Here is a 26,458-nt window from a genome sequence, read left to right as displayed (position 1 = left end):
GAGTTTAATAAATATTTGTTAAATAAATCTTTAGCACATTATACAATATTTAGCATTCCTGAGAGCATAGAAACTTTCAGAAATACAAAAATGAATTAAATTCACTAAATTTGGGAATTGTTAGTTCTTTCCCATATTATTTTTCTGACCTCATTTATAAAGTGTTGACATCAGTTCTCAAGTGACTAAATTTTATCTTAGAGAAGAAACCAATAACAAAGAAGAGAGATACTGTATCTTCCATACATGCTTGGAAAGCTCTAAATATTCGCAAGTTTTCAAAGTTCATGATTTCAAATGCCAAGTGTACTTAGGTGAGTGGTACTGATTTAATCTATGGTTCTTTTTCTCTTATTTTTCTTTAAATATTATAGTTTCTAAAAAGCTCTCAAAAAGTCAAAATCTCTGAAATGTAGACTATGGCAGTAATGAAGAAAATGCAGAAAGGGCACTGGTAGATTTTTAAAAACTATTTTAATACAAGATTAATAGCAATTTTCTATCCAAATCAGAAATAAAAAATCTTAATCCAAATAATATTCATTTGACAGTCACATAAAATTTTAGGTTTGATTGGTGCACACACTTGTCCTGCATATATACTATGCATATGCACACAGAGACCTCACAATTAGGCCATCTTTAGGTTTCTTTTCATGGAAGTACCTCATTGTAAGGTCAGGTCACAGATCCCAGTAACTGTTCAGCTTTGAATGAGGTTGGGTCCATGCTGAGCTGAGTCCCCTTGCTGAAGCAAACCATGACATAGCAAGGCTCCGGAATGCATACAAATCAATACTCCATTTGTATAAGTTGGCCTAAAACTAAACACGGGCTAATGTCTCCACCGAGGAGGAACACATTGCAAATTTATAAGTTATGGTCTCCTTTACTCTTTTGCTGGCAAAGCGAAACTGCCTTTTTTTTTTTTTAAGTTAGTCAGGTTTGTTAGTGACTATAAATAAATGACAATGAGTTTCAATTTCTGCAAGTCTTGGGTCAGTCAAAACTTGCATTTACTAACCCTCCCACCTTTAATCAAACCATCTGATAATTAGCCTTGCAAAGAGAAGTAACAAAAGAATCACAACTCAGGAATTTACTAAGTTTTTATTCCTCCTTGGGGACTTTAGTTGGTGTTCAGCGTGTAGCCAAAACATGTATGTAATGGCTAAAGAATTAAAGTAGGCTAATGTCTGCAGCAGGGAGTATAAATTAAATATCTGGGTTCTGCATCCAATAATATTTTCAGTGTGTTTGAATTATAGAATGTTATTTTTATAATTACTACTGCTTGTCAATGAATACTAGCATTTTTCAGTGTAGACAAAGTAGTATTTTCTATCCCTTACAAGTAAAGCAGGTAATACAAGATACTCATCTGGGTAAGTCCCTGTAAGGGAGTCAGGTTGCTATTGCTAAGGTTGTTTTTACCATGGCTATAATCAAAGTACCGACTTGACCTTCATTAAAATGACAGAAGGTAGTCATGGCTGTCTTTCAACACAGAACCACAAGCAGAGCTCTAATTCATGAATTGTAATTCATTCTTCTCTGCTAAAGACTTTAGCCTCTGTTTAGCTTTTGTTATAACACAGACAAAGTATAATATACACCAATTACAGACGTGTATTTCTGTTAGAAAAATACATATTATAACTAAACATGTAAATAGAGGCACTTCAATAAGCTAAGTGTTTGCAGTTATGAGCATCACCCAACAATTTCTAATGTCTGATTTCAGTGAGCCCATTCCTCTCTACTCATAACAGAGGTTATGATGTCATTACAGAATTTAGGGGACATTAAGCAAATGAGGGCAAATCATGAAAAATAATAGAGCATCATTGCTTCCCCTGTCACAATGCTGAAATGAGAGAAATTAATTTGGCCAGGGGCAGGGTGGGGTGAGGTGAGATTCCAAAATGCTTACTGAAATGGCGTAACAAGACTAAACTAATTCCCAGAGGGGAAAAAAATTCTCATGTTAAATTAGTCTGAAAATCATACGACATATTAAGATGATGATAAAAACCAGAAAGTACAATTTGAATAATATTTTGACCACATCCATGCAGGTGTCTAATATTGTGGAATCATTAACTGATAGTCTTTTCAGCTCTCTGCCTGGCTCATGTGGACCACTATATCTCATCAATATGAATACCATTGATGATGAAGGTGTTGAAATAAATGAAGCAGGCGTTTATCTATTATCGGTGTGTTTAGTGTGTACAGGATATGGGTTCATATTCATTAATATAATGTGTATTCATATACATGCACAAAACCATTTGGGGCTGAAAGCACAGGGGAAACAAGGCATTCTGATCTGTTTCATAAAAGGCAAGGCAGAAACATTTTTAAAATGAAAGACGTGGAATTTAAAACCATAAAAACAAGTTATTACTCAAATATTCTGGAAAATCAAGGTTGATTTAATTTGTATTGCACCTTAATTATTGGAGAAAGACAATACTGATTTCTGAACATACAATGAAATGAGCAACATAAATGATTGGTCCTTCATAGAGATGTTTTATGTGTAACTGGTGACAGGAAGCTGGAGTTTGGCAGTGAAATGGATGATTTTCTAGAAGTATGTAATGCTGACTTAGGTTCAGTGTTAATTTCATAAAGAGTTAAATGAAAAGATGCCACAAAGCCTCTCAGAATCCTACATTTCATATTTCATTAGGCAAAAAATAGCAATAGATGTTTCTACATACTTTCAGTTTCGCAAAAGTGCTCAATTATACTTAATACTATTGTGCCGCATATGTTCTACTTAAATGTGATGACTAAATCAATAACTAATTATAATTTTGATGAGAATGCACAATGAAAAATACCATTTACGTGTCATTACTGTCAATGGGTTAATTAAAATGTGACTGGTATACTATGGTGTCTTAAAACATTGCTTTTCCCAACCCCAGATGCATCACAAAAACCAAGAAACATATGGATAGCCAACTGTATTCATAAAGCCCCAGTTTTATTTATTTTGCTTCTCTCTGTCAGGGGGAGCACAGGGCCTGTCTTTGGCACACTTGGCAGATCATTTAGTCTGTGGCTCTAAATTGGCCTCTTGTGTTAGGACATTTCTCCAAGTGCCAAGCAGGAATCCTAGGCTGAAGGTGTTGTACATGAAAGCAATGGTTTTGTGTGAATAACACATTTTTTTACGCATTCAGTTTCCATCACCAGTGAAGTCCTGCACACCCATGGCTTTCCCCATGAGGTTGGTACAGTCTGGAGCACCCAGGACAAAGCACGCTCATGCAAAAAGGGTGTGCCCTGGCAAACTTTTAATAAATGGACAGTTAGATACGTAAAAAGTTCTCTTTCTTGATTCTTGGTGCTCACAGATCACTGAGGAGTCCCTTCTCTGAGCAGCACAAAACAAGAAGAGCTGGTTGACAAAACATTTTCGTTACAAAGGTGTGTCAACCCTGAGCTTGGAATTAAGAAGTTAAAATCTGTGATTTATATATATATATAGATATAAAAATAGATGATCATACTAAGACTAAAAAAGTGAAAGAAATCTCCATGTCAATACTATATATATATTTTTTTGTTTTGACTTTTGTTGTGAGTTATTTTGTAAGAGAATGCCCTTGTGATGCAGAAACCAATCGACACAAAGCAAATAGTTAAAAATGTAAACTCACTTATGAATCGAATTGCTTAATGGTTCATTAAAATAACTCTTCTTTTGGGAGGGTAATGAGCACAGAGGCAGAAACATCGAATCAATGTCCAACCTGTGGCTAAAGCAAAGTGATTGTATTGTTCAAAATTATTTGAAATTCAGACCCATGGGGAGGATGAATTGGTGGGGGGTCCACTAGTAACTGAAGATGGAGGGGACATCTGCGCCAATTGGATACAGTGGACAGACAGTAAGAGACTTAAGCAGAACGGTGCCATTACTGCAATTGAAATTTGGCAGGGTAAGAGAGAGGTGCTGACTGATAGCAATTTTTTGCTCTCATGTTAAAGATAGAAGTCTGAAGTTAGAATCAGTACCTCTGAATCAGTTTGGCATTGTGTGGTTAGAGTGCACGATGATTGCTCCAAGACAACAGCGTATTTTCACCACATTAAAAAACTTTCAAACTTTCTCCCCATAGCATTTTGTAAACCCAATTAGTCATAGTAAAGCTTACACTGGGAGCTGCCTGACAATGCTGAACTTAAAGTGTTCAAGCTCTTTTATTTTTCTCTCTTGTTTACTTTTTCGTTGAAAATACAGTTGTCTTGGGGCTTGGCCTGATTTTACAAAGAAAATTATTTTCTTCCTACGTTTTTGTTGTTTCAATGGGATTAAAAAAAAACAAAACTCACAACGTGAGATTCCTTTACTTCTGCAGCATAAAAGCAAATGAAGGTAAGAAAGTCTCCTGGTACGAAAGATTTGAGTAAGAATTCTCTAGAATAAACAAGGTCTTCACAGATAGTGAAGGCAAGGGGAAACAGTCCAGTCTGGCACCCGGTACTCTTTGGGAAAACAAAAAGGGAGGCAGAGTGCAGCACTGCTCTCTTCTCATAGAAAACGGTAAGTTTTTGTGGCATGGTCCATTGTCCAAGAGTGTAAGAAAAGAAGTGAGTTGGCTGTTCAGATAGCTAAAATGCAGTTTTATCTGACCCCAAACCCAAGATTATCTGCACAGTCTCTGCAGTACCAGGACAATGGAGACGAGAGATGCTGAGAGCAGGGAGTGGCCGAGCTGGGCTGCAGAAGAGTCTACTTCTCTCCGGTCGGGGTCAACGGCAGGGGCCTCTGTGGTGACAAACTCAAACTCTGTGGGACACACGTCATCCATGCACCCACTGCCACTCCCCGAGCCACTAGATTCATCACCTGGTGTGGACAGATTGACAAAGAAAGTTAGACCATAACCTGTAAAGATGGGAGGCACGCAACAGATTGGGGCGTGGTGGTGGAAGGGGACATCTCTCCACCGAAGGGCCCCCCACCCCACCCCAACAGGTTTGCTTTTCATTGGCAGGTTTGTGATGGGCGGGTAGACTGTATCAAAATAGATATCTGAAACACAGTGTGAATTGCTATTCAGAGTTGCCCAACTAAGGAACAAGTGAATTTTCCAGACCTAAGGAGAAGCCATCATTACCTTGCTGGCATTTGAAAGTACAGTAATACCTTGGCTTGGGAGCATAATTCGTTCTGGAAACAAACTATTCATATTGCAAGATATCGCTCGTTTACCACGTTAAAATGTATTAGAAATGTTTGCTCGTCTTGCGGACCACTTACAAACCACGTCACTCGCAATCCAAGGTTTTACTGTATTTCTTATTCTGGTCAATATTTAAATTACTTTAAGAAATTCCATTTTTTGCTTTTTTTGTACCTCAGATCCATTGTTCTTAGTGGTTATCATATTTTTATAAAGGATTTTGAAAAGATTTTGGAAGTAAGGAGGAGTAATACTAAAGTAATAAGAGGGAAGCAAACAGTGCAAGTGGGAAGTCAGGGGAACAGCAGCACAGTTGTGAAAGGCACACATTATTATTACTTCTGGTACTTTTCCCCCTCTTTTCCCCTCCTAAGAGCAACAATAAGCCTCTCCCTTTACACCATGGTTGACTGAATATGGCTTGCAGGCCAATTTGACCCGCTGTTTGTTTTTGTATGGCCCATGACCCAAGAATGGCTTTTATACTTTCAAGTGTTTTAAAAAACATCAAATAAAAAAATCATATTTTTGTGACCTGTAAAAAGTGTATATATGAAATTTAAACCTCAGTGTCCATATATAAAGTTATAATGGAATGCACCACATCCATGCATTTATACATTGTCTAATTCTATGTTCACGTATGGCCCTCAAAGCTGAACATATTTAATATCTGACCCGTTCCAAAAAATGTTTGCCATTCCTTGCTTGAAACCAATGCCCACAGAGTATGTGGTCTTAGTGTGGTATCTTCCTGAAACTGGGGGTTCTTAAGACTTTGATTAAATTTATCTTTAAGTCCTAGCTTTAAGTCTCTCTCTCTCTTTCCCCTTAGAGACCTATCCTTTTCCCCAGATAATCAGAAACCCCCAACGTGCAGAAGACGATAGCCTGGACCTGACTAATGGTCACAGGGTCTGGACCGCTGCAGGCTGAAGATAACATCTTGACCTAAGTTAGGTTTTATCTCCTGAGCCCTAAGATGGAATGAACCCCTGGCTACTTTCCCATGAGACTGGACAGAGGGACTCTAGAAAAGACCTCATATTTATCCTCAAGATCTGAAGAAATTATTCATTACCCTTCCCTCACCTCTGACCAATCAACTCCTAATACAACCCTGACCCCCTAACCCACGGTGTCTTGTGATTTTGCCCTATATAATCTGTCACCTACATGCCATGGGGGAGCCAGGTCTTAAGAGCACTAGCTCACCTGTGTCTCCTGGCTTGTTGCCATTTCCCTAAATAAACATCTACTTTTCTCTGCTGCAAATCCCTGTTCTTGTCTCCTTTGGATTTGATGCACGCAGGCAGATGAACCCCTTCCCTTGAGTTGGGTAGCATTCCCTGCTTGCCCATCATGTCCCTGGGGCTGCTCTATTCCCACTGCTTGGTTTCTTTTTATTTCATGAACCCTGTGCCTCAGACCTGGGTCCCAGAACAGGCTTCATCCGTTGCTAGCTGTGTGCAATTGTGTTAGTTGCTTGTTTTCTTGTTTCTGGTTAGTGTCCTCCATGGGAACGTAAACTCCTTGAAGGCAGAGAGTTTGTGTAACTGTTCAGTTCTGATCCCTACTGCCTTGAATGGTCCCTGGCATACAGCAGGTGCTCAGTAAATACTTGTTGAATAAATGTGCCTTGGGCAGTTGACTCAACTTTTGTCGGTTTCATCATCTCAACATATATGGACAATAACATTTACCTTGCAGAGTATGTGTGAAGACACCCTAAGAAAATGTGTGAGGACCCCAAACCCAGTGCTTGCGATGATGCCTGATGGAAAAAATACGGTTCCTACAGCAGAGGTGACCTAGAGTTTAACTTGCCATATTTTATTTATTTAAGTGAACTAGGGCAAGCCAGTTACCCTCGCTGAGGCTCTGTTTCTTTCCTGTAAAATGAGAATAATCCCACTTCTTTCGCAGAATTGTTATGGGGTATAAATGAGATAATGTGCCTGGGAGGACTCAAGAAACTGTAAACCTGGTAATGACACCTGCTATTTCCCCAACTTGCTCGGTGATTCCATTCAATTGCCCCAAACTCCACCCTGCTGGCCTGATATGGTGATGTGCTTGATAAACTGCTCCTGAAGGACTGGCACCATCTTGGCTGCTTGATGCTACTTAAATAAAGCCAAGGAAATGCAGGGCCTCTTCTAATTCTCCTGAGTGAGAAAGGCATAACTCATCACACTTTTTTTTTTTTGTAACGGGCATCTAAATATCAGGCAAGATCACTTAAATACACTACACCAGGCTCTTAACATTTTCTCTGACTTATCTTTAGTGGCTTTTACAAGGGGGTAAAATGCCCATTAATTAAATTCAGAGATATCAGAATTGCTAAGGGGATTGTTCTAGACATTAGTATTATGAACAAGAAGTAATATAACCTTTGCAAAGATATTATTAAAGTGATTTAGATTATTAAAAATATGGTAAGCAAATAACGACAGGGACTCCAGTTGAGAAAAATAATGGTCCCATCTCTTTCTGAAGAGGAATCACAAATGCAGGTATTTAAAGTGTAATTTTTAAAAATGTCAAAAGCAATATGGTTGATGATGGCTAGAAGTGACAATGGTTTGTATGACAGACAGCTATCCTAAAATAAAGGGTCAAATTTGGTGTTGGGTTAGAGTTAAGGGATGCTCTTAACTACTGATGATTTTTATTTTCTTTTGAGCAAAATCTCTTTTCAAGGACATTCCTTAAACATGGCCAACATCAACTAAGTCTTATGTATCATGAATAATTTAATATCCAGATAATAAAGCATTTTGTTAGCTAGTGAAGACATAATGGATAAATTGAGGTGAGCAAGGCTAAGTAATGAGCAAGGGAGAAGCAGAAAGGGTAAAACCTTGTGTAATGTTCCCTTTTGAAGAGAAAAGGAGAGGCTTAGTAAAGAGGAAGAGAAATAATGGGATGACTCTGAGAAATTTTATAGCAATAAAGTCTATTGAGTTGGCAATTATCCTGCATTTAGAAAATTAATTTTTGAGTTATTTAAAATGGAATAAAGCACTAAAAATTTTCTGTAGGGGACAACTCGGTAGGAAGATGGCTAAGACTTAGAAGACTTAATGTCTTCCATATGTAACTTCTTTTTGTCTCATTAATTCAAGCACATAAGCATCTTTTGCTTCAGTGACCAAATTACAGAATCACTGGCAACTCCACATCTTATGTCCAAGAAATCTTTTCCTGAAAACTCTCTCTGCAAGAGTACTTACTTAAAAGAAAAGAAAAGAAACAAACAAAAAACTTGCCTTAATATGCATCTTGAAACCATTTAGACAAAACTCAAATGTAGTTTCATGTCAATATTCACTTAGTAGCCTTTCAAATCACTTCTGATGCTTTTGTGATATTTAATAAAATAGCAAGTATACTAATGCACTAGCATTTTACTATTTTTGTCAATATTTCAGATACAAATGTCAATAGTCTCTGTATGTGTATGATGGGATACAGAGAGAACAAATACAGTTGAATCCATGGCACACGAGAGATATTATCTTACTCCTTTAAATATGGCCTCAACTAACTTTCCAATAACCTCTTAGGTAAGGTTGCTTCCCATTCTATATAAGAAGAACCTGAGACTCAAGAAATAAGGTGTTAAAGTTCATGGATGATAAAACAAGGATTCCAGCTCAGCCTTGTCTGAGAAATCTTTAGAACATTCTTCTTTTGGTGGTTGGGGTGGTGGGAGGGGGCAGGAGTTTGGGGCAGAGACATAAATGCTGTTGGGGAAATGAAAAAGTGAAAACATTACTTTGTTGCTTTATTATTATTAATTATTATTATTATTTATTATAAATAATCCATTATTATGAATGGATCAACTGGCAGTTGAAACTCAATTTTAGCTTTGGCATGGCTGAATACAATCCACTAAAACAATTCCTTAAGGCCAGTTATGATTTTAGTAGTATCCTAAGTTTTGTGGATTGGAGCTCTCTGCCCAAAGGACTATAAACAGCTTTGCAGATTGGGCAAGAATGATACAAGCTACAAGGTGCACATTGCTCTTGAAGAAAAATGATGGTATAATCTTCTACAATCATTTTTCGCTCTAGAACTCGTAAAGACTTCTAGTTACTAGTTACTAGTACTGGTAAGGGCTTTCTTACTTGTGTCCTGAAAGTTGACGTCATTGCCATTGTATGCATTTTTTAGTTTGTTGGTCATTACACGGAGAGCCATGATCTGCTGCCTGATGAAAGTGTCGGGCCGAGTGATGTCCACATCCACCTCCGGGTTGTTGATCTGGTTGGTCAGCCCATCATTCATAATTTCAGGCAAGTATCTGAAGGGCACAGAGAGAGAGAACAGACAAGGGTGAGGCAGGAGGGACCTCAGAACCAGATACTGCCATGCTGTTTCCAACAGTGAGCCAAAATGTTGGCAAAAACTGGGCTCAGTTCCTGGAAAAAAGGCCAAAGTAAAAGCATGAAATAAATTTTCTTGGGGACGATATGGCCACAGTGGCCTCAGAGTGGTTTTTGAAAAAGCACTGAATTCTTAGGTAGGCTTGCCTACAAATGAATGCACAATTGGGGACTTACAGAAATTATTACTTAAAATTAACTATTTCTCCCTCCACCCCAAATGTTAAATATTTGAGTCAAGGACTTGATAGCTTCCTCAGCTCTCTTGTTACTTTTGCTAGTCAGAGCTAAACTTGCAAATTCCAGGTGATCTTACAAAGTTCTCTTGTATAAGGATGCTCGTTCTCACCTGAGGAGGCCTTACCTCAGATTTTAATCAGAAGAAACTTGCGGATATAAAAAAACATCTTTGGAAAGTTCGAGGAGTCACCAGTGATTACTGAAACATTTGAGGTGTCCATTAGCATTTTTATTTTGTATTAAAATCTTGGGTCTAATTCAATATTGTGTAAAACAAAGGGTAAAATCTAATGGTTCCTTGATTTTCTTAGTTGCACTAAAATGGCAAATTTATATTATTTCTTTTCCTTGTACTAAAATGTCAAAATTGTCAGTCTTCCCATGTCAATTGCCTAAGCTGTCTAGGTGCATTTCTACCAGGGGAGACTAATGATCTCAGAAAAGTGCTTGGAGCCCTCTCTGACTTCTCACGCTCCTGACCTGTCAGTTTTTTGTCCTCCTACTCTTCTTCTCAAAGCTTCTCCCACCTGCTTCTCTTCTCCCATTTCCTGCGTCCCTACAGCAGCCTCAACCTGACTTCCCTATCCTCTCTTTCCTTTCTAGTGCATTCTGCACATGCTGTCTGATTAATCTGCATAAAATAGTAGCTGATGTCCATTGAGAACTTACTAAAGCCAGGCATTGTGCCAAGTACTTTATATGTATTTTAGAATTCAGTTTCCCAGAGAATCTACAAGGTAGTACTATTTTATCCTGATTTTGTAAAGTAGAAAAATGAGGCTTAGTGAGGAAAAGTAACTGTGTAAAGTCACAGAGCTAACAGAAGGCAAAACCCTGACGAAAGCGTGGCCAGTCTAACTTCAGAGCCATGTGCCCAGGTACTGCACCATACTGCCTAGTCAATCATAAGCTACGATTCACACTTTACCGTTCGCATCAGCAATCGAAGCCCATATCCATCTTGTCTCTACTTTTTTATGCTGCAACACTTCCTTCAAGGGACCTTTCTTCCCTTATGGGATCTATTTCCTGTATTCATCTTATGCTTGCCTGTCCCTGTATGCGTTTTATGATCGCCTACAATACACTTTCTCATTTAAGTCCCAAATATCCTTGAAGACCCAGGTCGATCCTCACTTCCTCCTTAAGATATTTTCCAGCTGTTAGGGATCTGCCCATCCTTTTGCAGGCTGCCAGGTTTGGCTGGGCATTTTGTGCACTGCCTAAAGTCACCTGCCAAGGGAATGAATAGGGGCTGAAATCCAGCCTGAATTTTGTGCCCATGAAGCTATGCACCTGCAGGGCACCATTCACGAAAAGGGGCACTTTTTCTTTTCTTTTTTTGGAATCCTTTTGTTGTAGAAAATTTCAATATATACCAAAAGAGAAACAATAGTATAATGGACCTCATGCCTCCATCTGAGTGCCTTTTTTCTAATTCCTACAAATGTTCTATATTTGTTTGTGTCCTGGTAAGAAACAGGGGTAATAAAGAGAGTTTCAAGAAGAAACTATTTACAAAAGTGTGGACTAAGTTAAAGGAAATCAGCATAGGGTGGAAAAATCACAGACAGGGGCCAAATGACCCAGCAACTGCCAAACCAAGGCCCACCATCAGGGAAGGAGCTGAGAGAATGATACCCTGACCTCTCTAGTCCCTCCTTCTGGCCTCCGGCTGCTGCCTCCCATTGGCTGAAAACAAGTGGAAGCCAGCAAGCAAGGGGACTCAGGTGATCCAGTTGGTAGAGGTTCTCTTTTAGGGCACAGACCAAGGTGGAAGGATGAAGAGTGGATCTCAAGGGGACTCAGGACATCCAGCACAGGAGGCTGCTAGCAGCCCTGCCTAATTGCTATTATTATCATTCTTTTACTGCCTCTACTATTGTTGCTTGAAAGCTGGAAAAAACTTCCTTTCTCCTATTTTGTTCTTCCTGTTTATATGTTCTTGTACAGTATACTTGTGCTTAAAATTCCTCCCTTTCCTGCAGGTAATTTCCCAAGTTTCATAAACCAAAGGCTCCACCCATCAGTCTCCAAAAGAAGAAATAGAAACACACAGAGACACTTATATTTAAGTCATTTTTTTTTCAGGTATTGAAATCTTATGCTTGATGTATTTGTATATAAGTTGGTTTACCTACTTTTAAATTTGAGTTCCCCCAAATAAGCTCCAGATCTTCATTCATACCTTGAACAAAATTGACTTCACAATGGTCACTACATAATGAATAATAAAACACAGAGAGTGCATTGCAAATTCTTTTCCATAAAGCTTCCCAGTACCTACTGCTTTTAAAAAAATGTCCTAATTAAAATTTTAAAAAAGTTATGGAACTATATCGCTCTATTTTTTCAGTAATGCAGAACTTCTATGCTAGTATATCTGGTATAGTCATAAATTCTTGTTAGAGTCTGAGATTGTCTTCTGATACAGCTTCTAAAATGTGACATTGGATTGACCATTACTGACATTCCATTATGTGTGCTCGGCTCCATGAGCTCTAGCTAATTATTAAAGCTCGCTGGAATAAATCGCAGCAAGCGCAGGCCAGCCTTTGCTGGCACTGGAGTTGAGAGGAGCTGAAAGGTGACCGTCAGTTCTGGTGTTGGCTCTGGACATTTAGGACAATGATTCCTGCAGCTGGACCTGTGCTGAGTCAGAGGAGAGCTTTGTTTCGTTCAGATAGTGTGTGCACTGCATGGCTGGCAGAGACTCATTTATCAGGAGCTGACTGCGATAGCTTACATTGGGAATGATACCCCTGGGAGTGTGAGTATCGAGGAACAATAAGAGACTGCCAAATACACCCAGCCTCTCACTGTGCCTATTGATGCTCAGCCACTTACAATAAAAACAAGGAACAATGCACCTGTGTCCTCAAGAACCTTTTCTCCTTTCAGTGTATTCAAAGGGTAACTTTAGAGACAATGTGGAAACTTAAACTGAAAAACACAGTTGAAAAAGAAAATGGCCATTTTGTCACTCCAGAGTGTATCCTGAGGACAAATCTATGGATGTCCAGAGCATACTCTGAAGGATCTATGGAAGCCCAGGTCAGCACCAGGACCCATGAAACCAATTACTTGATACCTGTCATGTTTGATCTCTTTTCATAACAATCATATACCACAAGAATGGATGCGTTTTTGAGCCCATCTTATTCTTACATTATTAGATTTTGCACCAGCTCTTTGGCATGACAGCATTCTATTTCTACACCCACACAGCTCTGGGAGATATGGAAAAGAAGGGGAATCTTGTTACAGATAGCTCAGGTTCTGAGGATGGCTCCCCATTTATCTGGGGCAGGGAGAACCCAGAAATGAGGACAAACAGGGGTGTCATCGTTTGTCACTGCTTCATGCTGTGATGTGGCAGGTGGGTGGCATCCATGAACAGTCAAGCATGGCTTCTCCATTTTGGTTACTTTTTCTTTTGCAAGAGCGTGTATAAGAACTAAATCTTTGGCAGTTGTGCAGAACTTTTTTTCGCATCTGCTATGGTCTGAATTTTTGTGTTCCTCCCGCATTCATATGTTGAACGCCCAATGTTCAAGATGATGATATTATGAGGTGAGGACTATGGGTGGTGATTAGGTCATGAAGATGGAGCCTTTATGATTGGAAATAGTGTCCTTATAAAAGAGTTTCCAGAGAGCTAGTTTTGCCCCTTCCACCACATGAAGACACAGTGAGAAGTGTGTGACTCAGAAGGCGGTCCTCAACTGACCATGCTGATCTTGAACTTCCAGCTTCCTAAACAGTGAGAAATAAATTTCTGTTGTTTATAAGCTACTCAGTCTGTGGTATTTTCGTATGGAAGTTAAAACAGACTAAGACATCTAATTTCATATTGTTGACGTAGGATTTCTTGATCATATTGAAACATTATAGTTGATTATAGTGGAAGAGTCCCATGGGACTATAGAGGACAGATACAATCAACCTTGTGGGTGGCTGCAGGCTCCATGCTGGGATCCTCCCTGACAGAGTTGACAGCCTTTGTCACCTGAGAGACATTAAACCTGAGAGACAAAGACCTGTCCCCGCAGAAGTTTCCCACTGGCCAGCCACAGTTCCTGTCACTGCCACCATTCAAAATCACCCCTTTCAGTTGAGCCGATGCTTCCAGAAAGATCCTGTTGATATCTCAATGTGCTTGCTGGGAGGAGAGACTTGTTAACGTATTAGTATTTCTCATCATCCAGTTAATGTTGGTAGTTGTTCTGATGGAAGGAGCTGCCTACGGAGGGAAAGGGACATACAACTCTAAAGGTTTAATGGGGTTTGAAAGCTGGTAAAGTCTGAGATGTGAGGCACTTATAAGGAGAGTTAGCTTGGTGGTGCCCAGGGGAGTTGACAAAAATCCAAGTGGAAGCTGGATCAGGAATGGGGAGAAATGGGGTCCCTAGCTGCTGGGTTGGGGTATTTTTTGGAGCCTGACACTTCCTTTGCTCCTGCCTCAGGGCACACTTAGAAAAAGACTTTGAAAGCAGTTTCAATCTTGTTTGTTGCCACAAATGAGCCCCATTCAATACATGTCTCGGTAGCAATTTCTGATTTTAAGGTACATATTCATTCAGATTCAGTGGGTTTAAGGGTTTTACTAACTTAAGTAGATAGAATACTAATACAGATCCAAAATCTGTTATCTGCAGTTCCAAAATTCAAAAATCTCCAAAGTTTTTTCCTGCAATCAACTTGTTTCCAAAACTTGATCTGATCTGAAATGAGGCTAATTATAGTACTCATTTACCCCACTTAGTGTAAATCGTCATACATTGTGCTGCAGACATTTAACATGTTTGATTGTGATTGCAGTCTCAGACTCCATTGGGAACACTTTCTAAAATCTAAAAAGTTCTGAATTCTGAAACACAGGTGGTCCCAAGGATCTCTATTAGGGATTCTGAAACTATGGTATCCATAACCTCTTTCAAAAGCTTTCTTAAAATATACGTTTTTAAACTTCACATCCAATACAATGGTCCAACAATTTCACTTCTGGAATTTTGATTCCAAAAGAATTGAAAGCAAGCACTCAAACTGATAGATAGTTGCACACCCATGTTCACAGCAGCGTTATTCACAACAGCCAAAAGGCGGAAGCAACTCTAATATCCATCAATAGATGAATACATAAAGGAAAGGTGGTATATACATATGATACATTCAGCCATAGAAGGAAGGACATTCTGACACATGCTACAGCATGGGTGAAACAAAGACATTGTGCTAATAAGCCAGTCACAAAAGGACAAATATTGTACAACTCCACTTATCTGCGGTACCTGGAATAGTCAAACTCATAGAGACAGAAAGTCGACTGTTGGTTGCCAGGGGCTGGGGGATGGAGGACTGAGGAATTAGTGTCTAATGGGTGCAGAGTTTCAGTTCAGGAAGCTGAAAAATGGATGGATGGTGGTCATAGTGTACAACAAGTGAATGTATTTTACGCTACTGAACTACACTTCAAAACGGTAAAAATGGTAAATTTTGTTATGTATATTTTACCTCAATTAAAAAAAATCTGGGGCCGGCCAAGTGGCGCGATGGTTAAGAGCTGGCTTGGGATGCCAGAGGGCCCCGGTTCGGATCCCACATATGAGGGCCAGTGACACTGCCCTCTACAGCTAAGATGCTGAACAACAGCTCGACCTGGAGCTGGGCTGCCATGAGTCGCCAGAGACGGCGTGGGCTGCAGCCCCTGTGGCAGTGGGCTGCCTTGGGCTACCGTGTGTAGCTAGCAGCCAGCGTGAGCAGCCGTCCAGAAGCTGGCAACGGATCTGCCTCACCCGGGAAGAGTGCAATGATGGTGCCAACTTGGGCCAGTGAAGCAATGTCCACAACTAGACTGAAGAACAAAAGGACAGCAACTTGTCTGTTTCCCTTCCCCCAATTCCCCAGCGCTGTTCCCATCTCCCAATTCCCCAATAAAAATCTTAAAAAAAAAATCTGCTTTAAGTATAACCTTTCATAACTTCTTGATATAGATTATTTTTCCCTTTCCATTTTTCCTGACTAGGAAGTGGAATTACTTAAAGCATGCTGCGATTTTATGCTTTAAGTGAATTTATAAATTCTTGAAGACCCTTAAGCTAGAGCTGTCTGTGATATTAGGTATTTCAAAGAGATGTGATGCTGAGATAAGGTCAAAGGCACAGAGACTGACTGAGGACACCTGAGGTCTCTCTGGGAACCAGCAGTGTGATCGTGGGCGAGTCACTTAGCCACTTTATAGAATTATTTTTATATTTACATGCATAACATCTTTGTTTCATAAGCTGCCATATTAAATGAAAGTATATGAAACTGCTCGAAAACGACAACACACTTTGCAATTATAATGCATTCTTATGAAAATGAAGTTGTTAACATGGCTCCCTCAAATGCCAAACGTGTTTCTTAGGACTGGCTGACAGCAGCAGAATTTGGAGTTTTAAAGCATGAATTCATGTACAGAGGAATGATTTCTTGTGGCTGTCCTCCAGCTGGAGGCTGTGTGGCAGGAAATGGTGTGGGAACGCTTAGAGAACATACAGCTCATTGGTTTCAGCAGTGAGCAGAAGCTAAATTCTTTGACTTGGCCTCTTAACTCATTGGCAGGAGCTCCCCAAACCCATCTTTTCTTGGGAGGACTGGAGTCAGCAAACTGCCGTGCAGATAGGAAAGAAGGCCAGGAGCCAGGTTTCAGGGCTGCGAGCTGTCGACAGCAGCACGCTTCTTTCCTCCTCTTTGTAGCTACATTTTTCACCACTTGCAGGAGGTGCATGCAAGCATCCCTCTTCCCCAGGGCAGTCAGCCTTCCTGGGGTCTTCTCTCCCGAGTGTGCCACAGGAGGGAAGTGTGAGTTCAGGAATGGCAGTTTTGACGGTTGCCAGTTCTCTTCCCAGACAGATTTCCCACCTTCCCAAGGTATTTCCTGGCTGGGTATACATCGAGTATTTTACAATTCTTTAAAATGCAGCTAGGATGCTTTGGGACATATTTCACAATCAGATTAAAACAATATTGTCCTGCCAGATCTGCCAAGTCACTATCTTTGACAGATTTCTCATCACCATGCATCATTTCGTCCATCTTCCATCTGCTCAAACTTACCCAGTCATGACTTGCTATTTTCTTTGCTTAGTCAATCCACTCAGTGGCTGGTTGAGAGTGACTAAGCTATTTTCTATATTTTTATACTTCTCCTGTTTCTTACAATTTACTGTATTTACCTCCTGGCCTCAGGTAGGATTTCCTTGCGGACACAGTTATTTCTGTGAGGATCTGGTGCCTTAAGAGAAAGCAGAAGCTCCCTGTAAAAGCTATTTCCGACATATCCAATTAATCCTTGTCCCTCATCCAGCATCTTGAGCACCTCCTCCCAGCAGGCATTTTAAAGAAAGGACACAGTGACAGCTAAACACTGGCTTAAAAGGAACAGAAGTGGAAAGCTGTTTTGCCAATTTTATGGGGGCGAGGAAGGAGTCTGAAAATAACTGACTCAAGAAACCTAAAGACGCTGAAATATGTATGTTCTATCCTGAAATCCATGTGCTATTGGGATGTGCCTCTCAGATTGGCTTTTTATTTGCCTTCTTCCTGCCCCACCCCACCGTCTCCCATACTCCCCTTTCCTTTTTAACTCCTATGAGCTTAGCAAAAGGATTTCCGTGAAGAGAAAAAACTCCTTCAGGAAGATATATATGATGTAATTTGACATGGTTATGTCCTCAAAAAGCAACAACCTGCCTCTATAGCAGCAAAAAGGAGGAGCCTACATGAACACACCAGGGCTTTCTTTTTAATTCTGCTGATGCTTGACAAGGTTCTGACCTGGATATGCTAACCATATACAAGTTTTATTTCCTTCTGAGCCTATGGTTTCCTGCCTCCCATCTAATCAATCTTCTCTCGCTTTTGTATGGACAGCTCATTCCAGCCACGGCTGCCCAAAATGCCCTTCTCAGGCACGACGGATGGCTGCAAATGTTCTCCCAGGTCTCCAGGTTCGCCCCGGGAACTTTAGGAAGCCTAGATTTGTAACCTGCAGCATAACTCCTTAATTTTATTTTTCTCTTTGGCCTTCTAGATGATTATCGATTTTCCACACTGACCAGCTTCCTTTCAATTCCTATTTGTCTGAGTTGAGTCAGAGTGTTGCTGTGGTTTCTCCTGTTTCATCCTAAAAAAGTTGCTTAGCTATGTGGGAAATGGGGGGAGTGTAAGTTACACGTGCAAACTCACTTTCTGGCTGGTCACTGAAGATGCATCCTGAGCTGCCTTTCTTGGGTGAAAATCACTGCTATGAATTCTGAGGAAAATACTTTTATCGGCTATTCTGGTAACGTAGGATGTGGTTCTTTGTCCTAATTACAATGGACTGAATGTTTGTGTCCCCCCAAGGTCTACATGTTGAATCCCTACCCCCCAATGTGATGATATTTGGAGGTGGGGCCTATGGGAAGTCACTGGGTTTAGATAAGGTTATGAGGGTAAAGCCCCCATGATAGGATTAATGTTCTTATATGAAAAAGAAGAGATCAGAGCACCCTCCCCCCCAGCTCCCCACCAGGTAAGGGCGCAGCAAGAAAGTGGCTGTCCGCAAGCCAGAAAGAGTGATCTCCCCAGAAACCAATGCTGCTGGCACCCTGATTTTGGATTTTTTGTCTCCAGACTGTGAGAAATATCTGTTTTAGCTTCCCAGTCTATAGTATTTTTGTTATAGCATCAATGAGCTGACTAAGCCACTAATTGAATCAAGTACTAACCAGGGATTCCAAATATCCTTCCATGGCCCACAAGGGCATCCATTTGTGACCAGAGGTTTGGGTGGACAAAAGAGGCTTGTCTTGCAATTGTGAAGGCTGTGCTGTATTTCCAATTTAAACGAGAGCTTGATGCATGGGTGAAGCCTAAGCAATTCATTGTCAGATGACTTCAACCTGGCCAGTGCTTCAACTCTCCTTAGTGGGTGACATTACAACTAAACCACATGACCTCCCTGGGTCAATCGCTATTGTTGTTTTTAACATGAGGGAAGCTCTGTTAAAAAGAACGTCAAAGGTATCCATGAAGACAAAGAGAAAATGACAAATCGTAATATGCTCCCTGAATGAAAAGGGGGAATATCTTACATGTTAATAGGAGCTTAAAGTAGGACTGCCAGATAAAATAGGGACTACCAGCTGAACCTGAATTTTAGATAAACAATAAATCCTTTTTTTGTAAGATAAGTGTGCTCCATTTGGTGTCTGGTGTTTCATGTGCTAACTCTGGAAAGTTCTGCCTTAGAGCCTTGCTATTCAAAGTGTGGTCCTTGACCAGCAACAGCTGCATTCCTGGAAGCTTGATAGACTCTTGGGCCCCACCCCAGACTTATTGCATCAGAATATGCATTTTTAACAAGGTGCTCAAGAAGTTAGCCTGCATGTTAGCATTTGATAAGCACTGTTTTAGAATTTACGACCTATTTTCATTGACTTTATTTCCTTGGTTTTCAAATTGTCCCAAGAAGTTGAAAAGGAAAAGGGGAAGCAAGGAAAGGGTCCTCTGGGTGACCTGGTGCTGTCAGAATGGAGATTGAAATGTAGACAGGGTCATGGCACGTCGCAGTTTCCTCCCATCGCAGGGCAGTCTCCTCCTTGTGCTCCATCTCCTGTTTCCACACCTATTTAGCTATTACAGCAGAGTGAGATCAGCCAGGAATGGGTGAGGGTGGGGGCAGAGGGACAAATGTGGGTTCATGTTTTAGGGAGCCACAGCTCACACACCCTTGACCATGATCTCTACACAGCAGGTTTTACCCTGTGGCCGCCATAGCAGCCAATCTGTTCTCTGTGTTTCAAGTCATTAATTTCAACAGGTACCATTCATTTAATAACAGTTATTTGGGAAAATAAAATAATTGTTGGGGTAAATGGACATATATATTATAATAGTCATTTTGATTTCAGAAATGTTCAAATGTAAAATAGGTATGTTTCTGAATCAAGGAAGTATGATCAAGAGTCATGGAGTAGCATTCAGAAAATAATCAGGAGAAATATGATGAAGATAAGACTAATGAGATACTTAGATTGATAACTGGGTTGCAGGAGTGGATGTGAACCTAAGAGTGTAGTGAAGGAGGCATCTGCTGGATAAAACATAAAGAGAGGAAGACATGTCTCATCCCACAGGCTTGAGTGTAAAAACTCCAGACTGTGAAGCTCTCTATCAATGCTAACGAGCATCTCTGTTCCATATCCATTCACGCCTGTTGATAGATTAAAAACAAAGTTCTGATTTATTTATTTCACATGGATGATAGGAATAACCTTTCTGTCTTTTTTTTCCCCCTAAACATTCCTAACCATTTAAGATAGGCCTAGCATCTGAAAATGCATACTTCGAAAGTAGGAAAGAAATAAGTTATTATCTGCATTACCAATGGGATTTTTCAACTTACAAAATAGTTCAGTGAAATTTCTTTAAATGAAAAACTTCTCTAGGTGCTTATAGATCAATTAATATTTGAATGAGAAGAAACTTTCAATTAAATTTAATTCAACAAGTGTTTATTTTCTATCTACATATTATGCTATTAAATATAAAGGTACAGTATTAACATTCCATTCCAGGGGATGAATAAAAAAAAAAAAGAACTAAAGAAGCCATGAAATTTTAATTTTTCAGTGGGAATATAATTTGAGTCACAAATATTTGACAGCTTCATCTTTTTAATAATACCGTGGGTTAAATTCTGGAATGATCCTGCAAATTACTTTGTTGCATTAAATTTGATGATTTCCCCTCACCTGCATAAAATCCTCCAATGGCTTCCCATGGACTTCAGGATAACATTCAAATCTGGTCCCTGAGTACTGACTGATCCAGGTGCTTCTCCACCTATGTGATCCTTTCCCAAACCTACGGTCCAGCAGTATGGTACGTGGAATTCCAAAATCCACTATCTTCTCTCCAGCCACTGCAGCTTTTCATGTGTTGACAGGCAACATTGCTGTGTTATAGCACTTAATTCACAGAGCCTTGCACAACGTCTGGACAGGAGTGCTTAAAAATATTGCTGATGGGCTGACAGACTGAGTGAACAAATGCAGATCCACTAAATCGTTTTACAGAGAACTAAGGATCTGTTTCGTTTGTTCTCCTGACTTGGGGAGGGCAGTATTTAGCTGCCATTTGTTTTACAGGTAGGCTACTGAGTGAAAAGAATATTGGACTAGGATTTGGGGGATTTCAGCTTTCACCCTTGTTAGTTGGGTAACCTGGGACTAATTGTTTACCCTGTTTGCACTCCTGATTTGTACACTGAGGAATTTGTCTGAACCAACCCAGTCACCTCTAGCTTTAACTTCAATGGTCTTTATCTTCCCCATTTATTTTCTGGATGGAGTGTGGTCCCCTCCCCTATTCCTGCCTGCAACAATTCTTTGTATTTCCTTTTGTAAGAAATTGCATGTACGCCAATATCCAGCAACCTGTGTAAGCATCTATGGGAATGTAGTTCAAAACACAGCCTTCATACACACCTGAAGCTAATAAAAAAACCAAAAACAAACAAATAAACAAGCAACAACAACAACAACAACAAAAACACAGCTTTCATTTTAGTCAAGCCTGAAAGGTAAACACAGATGGGCAACAGAGCAGCTCAAAAAACCAACCACTTTATTCATTAGGCCATCTGGTCACCCTTTGCAGTGTCTTTCTGTACAGTCATTAGGAAAGGACACATTAGAAGCTGTTAAATCACAGCTGAATTCGCTGGCCAAAGGTCTCCTTTCTAAAAGGCCAGACAGTGGTAAACTGTTAATACAAGGCGTTTTTGAGGGGAATGTTGCTGATATCGTGAATATCTTTCTCTCTCATGATCTAAGATGTGGATATTTTGGGGCAACTTAAAATATTACAGCTTTTTCTATAGCTGTCTCATTTTCACCTTGCTAAGCTTTCCCTAGCATGGCAAATAATATCATTACCAATGGATGCTAAGAAATGCAACTCAGCAGTGTAAGAAATAACACCTAATGAGCACCTCACATGCACCCCTGCTTACCTTCTGCAGTTTCTTCTGAACTTAACATCCAGGTATCTTTTTGTCTTTTGATCACAGCTTCTTTATATGCTTGGAACCAGCCAATAAGGCCCCAGAACCAAGCTCCCCTCCCCTTAGCTTCTCCACCTGCTGGTCAATCCCCAAAAGATTCCTTGAGGCCAATTTACCAGCTGCTCTACCCACCAGCATCCCCACTGGGGAAGGTTCTGGCAGACTCCTCTCCTGGTGTTCTGTCCGGCTTGCCAACTCCCCGCCAGTTTCCCCATCCAACTTCTCCACCCTATGAAAACTCAGGCCAAGCCCATTTAGGGGCTGAATCAAAAAATTAAGAAATTCCGTATCAAGTGGCAGTAGCACTGGGCAGCAGAGTGGCAGGATGAAAACAGAACCATCTCTCATCAGGAAATTCCAATGGGATTTTCCAGCACAGCACAGATGAGACCGCTTTCCCAGTTGTCCCTCAGTCACTTTGTTTTTCCCTTACCCTTCCAGTGAGCACTTCAAAACATTTTTTTCTCCAAAAGTAAAAAAAATTGCAGTTGAATTTTTTACTTCCTGTTTAACTTGTGATGGAAAGAAAACAGTAAGCCTTGCAAATTGAACTCCCAATAAAAATAGCTCAGCTATCTTAAAGTCATTAAGTGAACATAAAAGGCTCTTTGTGATCTCAGGATATCAGTAACCTGGCATCTGTCACCATCCCTTCATCCTTATCCTGAGGAGAGGCATCCAGAACAAGGATTCCACGCTTAATGGCACCTTGAGAGTAAGTGCTCCCAGGTGCCCATCAAACCTGTCATTCTGAACAGCTGTCGCTAAGTGACGACTTGTCCCTCCACCCTCCATTGCTTTTTGCATAAACAGGACTGCAGAGTTGTGCCAGGAGAGCCTTCCAGGGCTAGATGTGCAAAGCCCTGACCATGCGAACAGCAAGTCGCCCCTCACCTGGCTTTGCTGTGTCCGTTCCAGCATTCCTCTTCATTGGATGTGCCCGCTGTCACGCTCTCATCCTTACAGATGGTGTAGGGCAACGCTGACCAGACCTTTTTAGAGAGCTTCAGTTTCTCTTTTATGTCTGTGACCTGATCAAGGAAGCAAGGAAAGACAGTGAATACTCTCCTCAAGCCTTGCCCGTTTCTACAGAAGGACACAACACAGGTGAAGGAAGGTTAGAGAATCTGTGATAGGGCTAGCAAACTCTTTGTCCATTTTAAGAGAGAGACAGGATTTACTGCCTTGGAAACCTGAGCTTCCTTCTCCCTCAGTCTTCCTCTAGCTTATGGCAGAGAGCTCTCAGGTAATTGGCTGTTTGCTTCCATCTTTTGTGCCCTCCCATCCTTTGAATTGAAAACTTATGAAGCATCTCAACTGACTTCGGGTCCCTCTCTAGTTGGGAGATATAGGCGTGCCTTACTGCCAACATCCTAAATATGTTCTTTAGAATTCATTTGCCCGGACGTCAGATAAATGCATGCAAACAGTTCACCAGGAGATAAAAACACTTTTCCCAATGGTCTACTTGTTTCTGCAAGAAATAGATATTGTCACTAATTCAGCTGCTGGTAACCTCTGCTCTTGACTAATTGACAGACCCATGTGGCACCCACACGGATGGTGAGTAGCAACCCAAATCCATTTAAAAATCTCTAGTGCCAGAGAGAAAAAAAGTCTTCCCAAATACAGGTAAATGTAAAATCCACAGCCCTATGGATGGATGGCTGGGAGAAGCTCAGTAATGCCATCTTGAGTATTTTCAGGTTCAGCACTGACTGTGCTCCTGGGGAAAGGGCAGGGAGAGAGATTCAGTACCATTTTGGTTTCCTAATTAACATCTAGGTTCATGCAGTCACAACCTTGTTTTCCTGTTCTGCCTACATGAGCCCTGGGAAAGTCTATGGATCACTGAAATGCATCTGTTATAAGTTGAATTATGTCCCCCAAAATTCATATGCTGAAGTCCTAACCCTCAGTACTCAGAATGTGACCTTATATGGAAATATAGCCTTTGTAGAAGTAAGGAAGTTTGAAATGAGGTCATTAGGGTGCCCCAATCCAATATATGTTGTTCTTACAAAAACGGGGAAATTTGGACATAGAGCTATAAATAAAGGGAGACAATGTGAAGAGACATAGGAAGGAGACATTCACCTACAAGCCAAGGAAAGAGGCCTGGAAAAGATCCCCTTCTCACCATCCTCAGGAGGAAGCAGCCCTGCTGACACCTTGATTTTGGACTTCTAACTTCCAGAACTGTGAGCCAATAAACTCCTGTGGTTTAAGCCACCCAGTCTGCAGTACTTTGTTACATTCCTAGCAAGCCTATACAGCACCCAAGAAGGAAGAACCACTGAGATTTAATGGCATTATTGTACATTTGAGATCAATAGTGTTTGGACACAAACTATTCTATGTTTACTGTGGATGGAATATAGATTTGAGAAGAAAATTCCAAAGATATTTTGTCAGGTTTAAGAATGAACACAAAGAAATAAAAGAACTCTGACATTTTATTTTGGCCCCAGTCATGTTTCTCAGTAGCTTCAGAATTATAGTTTTTGGTCCCTGCTTAACTGTGACTCTGATGATGACAGAGGCCTCAGTGCTGGGAAATGTCTGCTCACCCATAAATTACTGGAGAGGACCAGAATGCTGAATCGGGGAACCTGGTACATATCCTTGGATAGTGCCATGAAACTTTTGCCTTAGAGTGTGAAAAAAATCCACGAGTAATGACATTCGAAGGAGTAGCTTACACACAGGAAATGTTTAGGAGAGCTTGAAAACCTGCACTCTCCGATTTTACCCAGTCCTGTGACCTTGGTCCACAGGCTGCCCCCGGCTCCCCTTCTAGCCGTCCTGGCTGGACCAGGATGTTGACAATAAGAGCCAGTCCTTTTCTGCTCACTTCTCCAGGCACAGATTGTGTGTATGTTACTTGTTTTTATTTTTTTGTTTTAAAGATATGCACGATTTCTAGCCAGCCATTGATGGATGTATATTCTCTGTTTATTAATTATAAAAAACAACCTTCTCCCAAACACCAACTAATAATTGCTGAAAGAATGATAGTGAGAAAAACCACCATTCTGCTACCATCTTAGTAATAATTGATCTCAGCATGTATCATCAAGTGCATGCTATGGTGGGCTGAATTGTGTACCTCCCCTCCAAAAAACAAACAAAAAAAGTTTTGGAGTGCTAACCACCAGTACCTGTGAATGTGACCTTATTTGGAAGTACGGTCATTGCAGATGATCCAGTTAAAAATGGGGTCATTAGGGTGGACCCTAATTCTCTATGACTTTGCTCTTATAAAATGGGGAAATTTGGACACAAAGATAGAAAGACACAGGGAGAAGACCTTATGAACATGAAGGCAGAGATGGGGTGATGCATCTACAAGCCAAAGAACATCAAGGATTGCCAGCAAAGCACTGGAAGCTGGGGAGAGGCCTGGAGACCATTCTCCCCCACAGCCCACAGGAGGAACCAGAACTGCTGACACTTGAGTCTTAGACTTCCAGCCTCCAGACTGTGACACAATAAATTTCTGTGCTGTAAACCACCCAGTTGGTGGTACTTCGTTACAGCAGTCCTAGCAAACCAGTACAAACACAAAACTTGTTGGGTAAAAGCTTCACAGGAAATTTGCACAATCTCAAAGTACTGCCCACAGATTATATACTATTATAAAAGAAAAACTGGTCATTTTGTAGTACAGAAACTGGGCAGGCCCCCACCTTAACCCAGTGATCAAAGTAACAGGACAAATTGAGGTGATGTGACAAGGACACTTATGTAGCCAAAAATCATAATCTGAATCCAATCATGAGGACATATCAGACAAACCCAAACTGAGGGACGTTCTATAAAACAACTGGCCTGTGCTTCTCAAAATGCCAGGGTAAAAAAAAAGCCAAGGAATTCTTCCAGAGAAAAGACATGGCGTCCAAGTGCTACACATGGTTCTGGGTCAGGCGCTAGCTCAGAAAAATAATTGCCATAAAGGACACTATTGAGACAGTTGGCAAAATTTGAATACTAACTCTCTATTAGGTAATAGTATTGTATCAGTGTTAAATTTCCTGAATATGAAATACTGTGATAATATAGAAGAACGTTGTGTTCTTAGGAGATACATGCCAAAGTATGTAGAATTAAAGAGTTATAATTTCCACAACTTGCTCCAGAATGATTCACGAGTAATGAGAAATAATAATAATAATAATAATAATAATAATAATAATAATAATAAATTAACAGTTGTATAGATAGAGAAATCAAGTGTGGCATATTTTTAGTAATTAGTAAATCAGGTGGAGGTATACCATTTTTAAAAAATGCATTTTTTTGGTAAGTGAATTTTTTGCAAAGTAAAATGTCAAAAATAAACTCCCTCATATTTGGTTTGTTTGGCAGGGTGCCACTTTGGTGTCCCTACACTCCAATCTGGGCTACCCCCTCTAGGCCACTCATTCTCACTTCTCAAACATAAGCCCCAGAGAAAAGAATCAGGTGTTACATTTTCGTAACTAAACTGTCACCAGCTTCAGGACAGAAATACT

General features: G+C 40.4%; 1 protein-coding gene across 1 annotated transcript in view; it reads right to left on the bottom strand.

Moving 5' to 3' along the window:
- Nucleotides 1-457: 457 nt before the first annotated feature.
- Nucleotides 458-26,458, bottom strand: part of GPC6 (glypican 6) — a 1,102,936-nt gene continuing 1,076,935 nt past the window's right edge. The window contains exons 7-9 of the mRNA XM_019666367.1: nucleotides 22,839-22,975; nucleotides 9,350-9,525; nucleotides 458-4,870 (exon numbers count right to left, since the gene is read on the bottom strand). Of these exons, the coding sequence (XP_019521912.1) occupies nucleotides 4,668-4,870; nucleotides 9,350-9,525; nucleotides 22,839-22,975 (516 nt within the window). The 3' untranslated portion in view covers nucleotides 458-4,667. The remainder of the gene's footprint in view (nucleotides 4,871-9,349; nucleotides 9,526-22,838; nucleotides 22,976-26,458) is intronic.

Source organism: Hipposideros armiger, unplaced genomic scaffold (genome assembly GCF_001890085.2).
Source record: "Hipposideros armiger isolate ML-2016 unplaced genomic scaffold, ASM189008v1 scaffold_468, whole genome shotgun sequence".
Classification (NCBI taxonomy): Eukaryota; Metazoa; Chordata; class Mammalia; order Chiroptera; family Hipposideridae; genus Hipposideros; species Hipposideros armiger.
The sequence above is the reverse complement of the archived record's forward strand: the minus strand, read 5'-3'. Positions and strand labels throughout refer to the sequence as shown.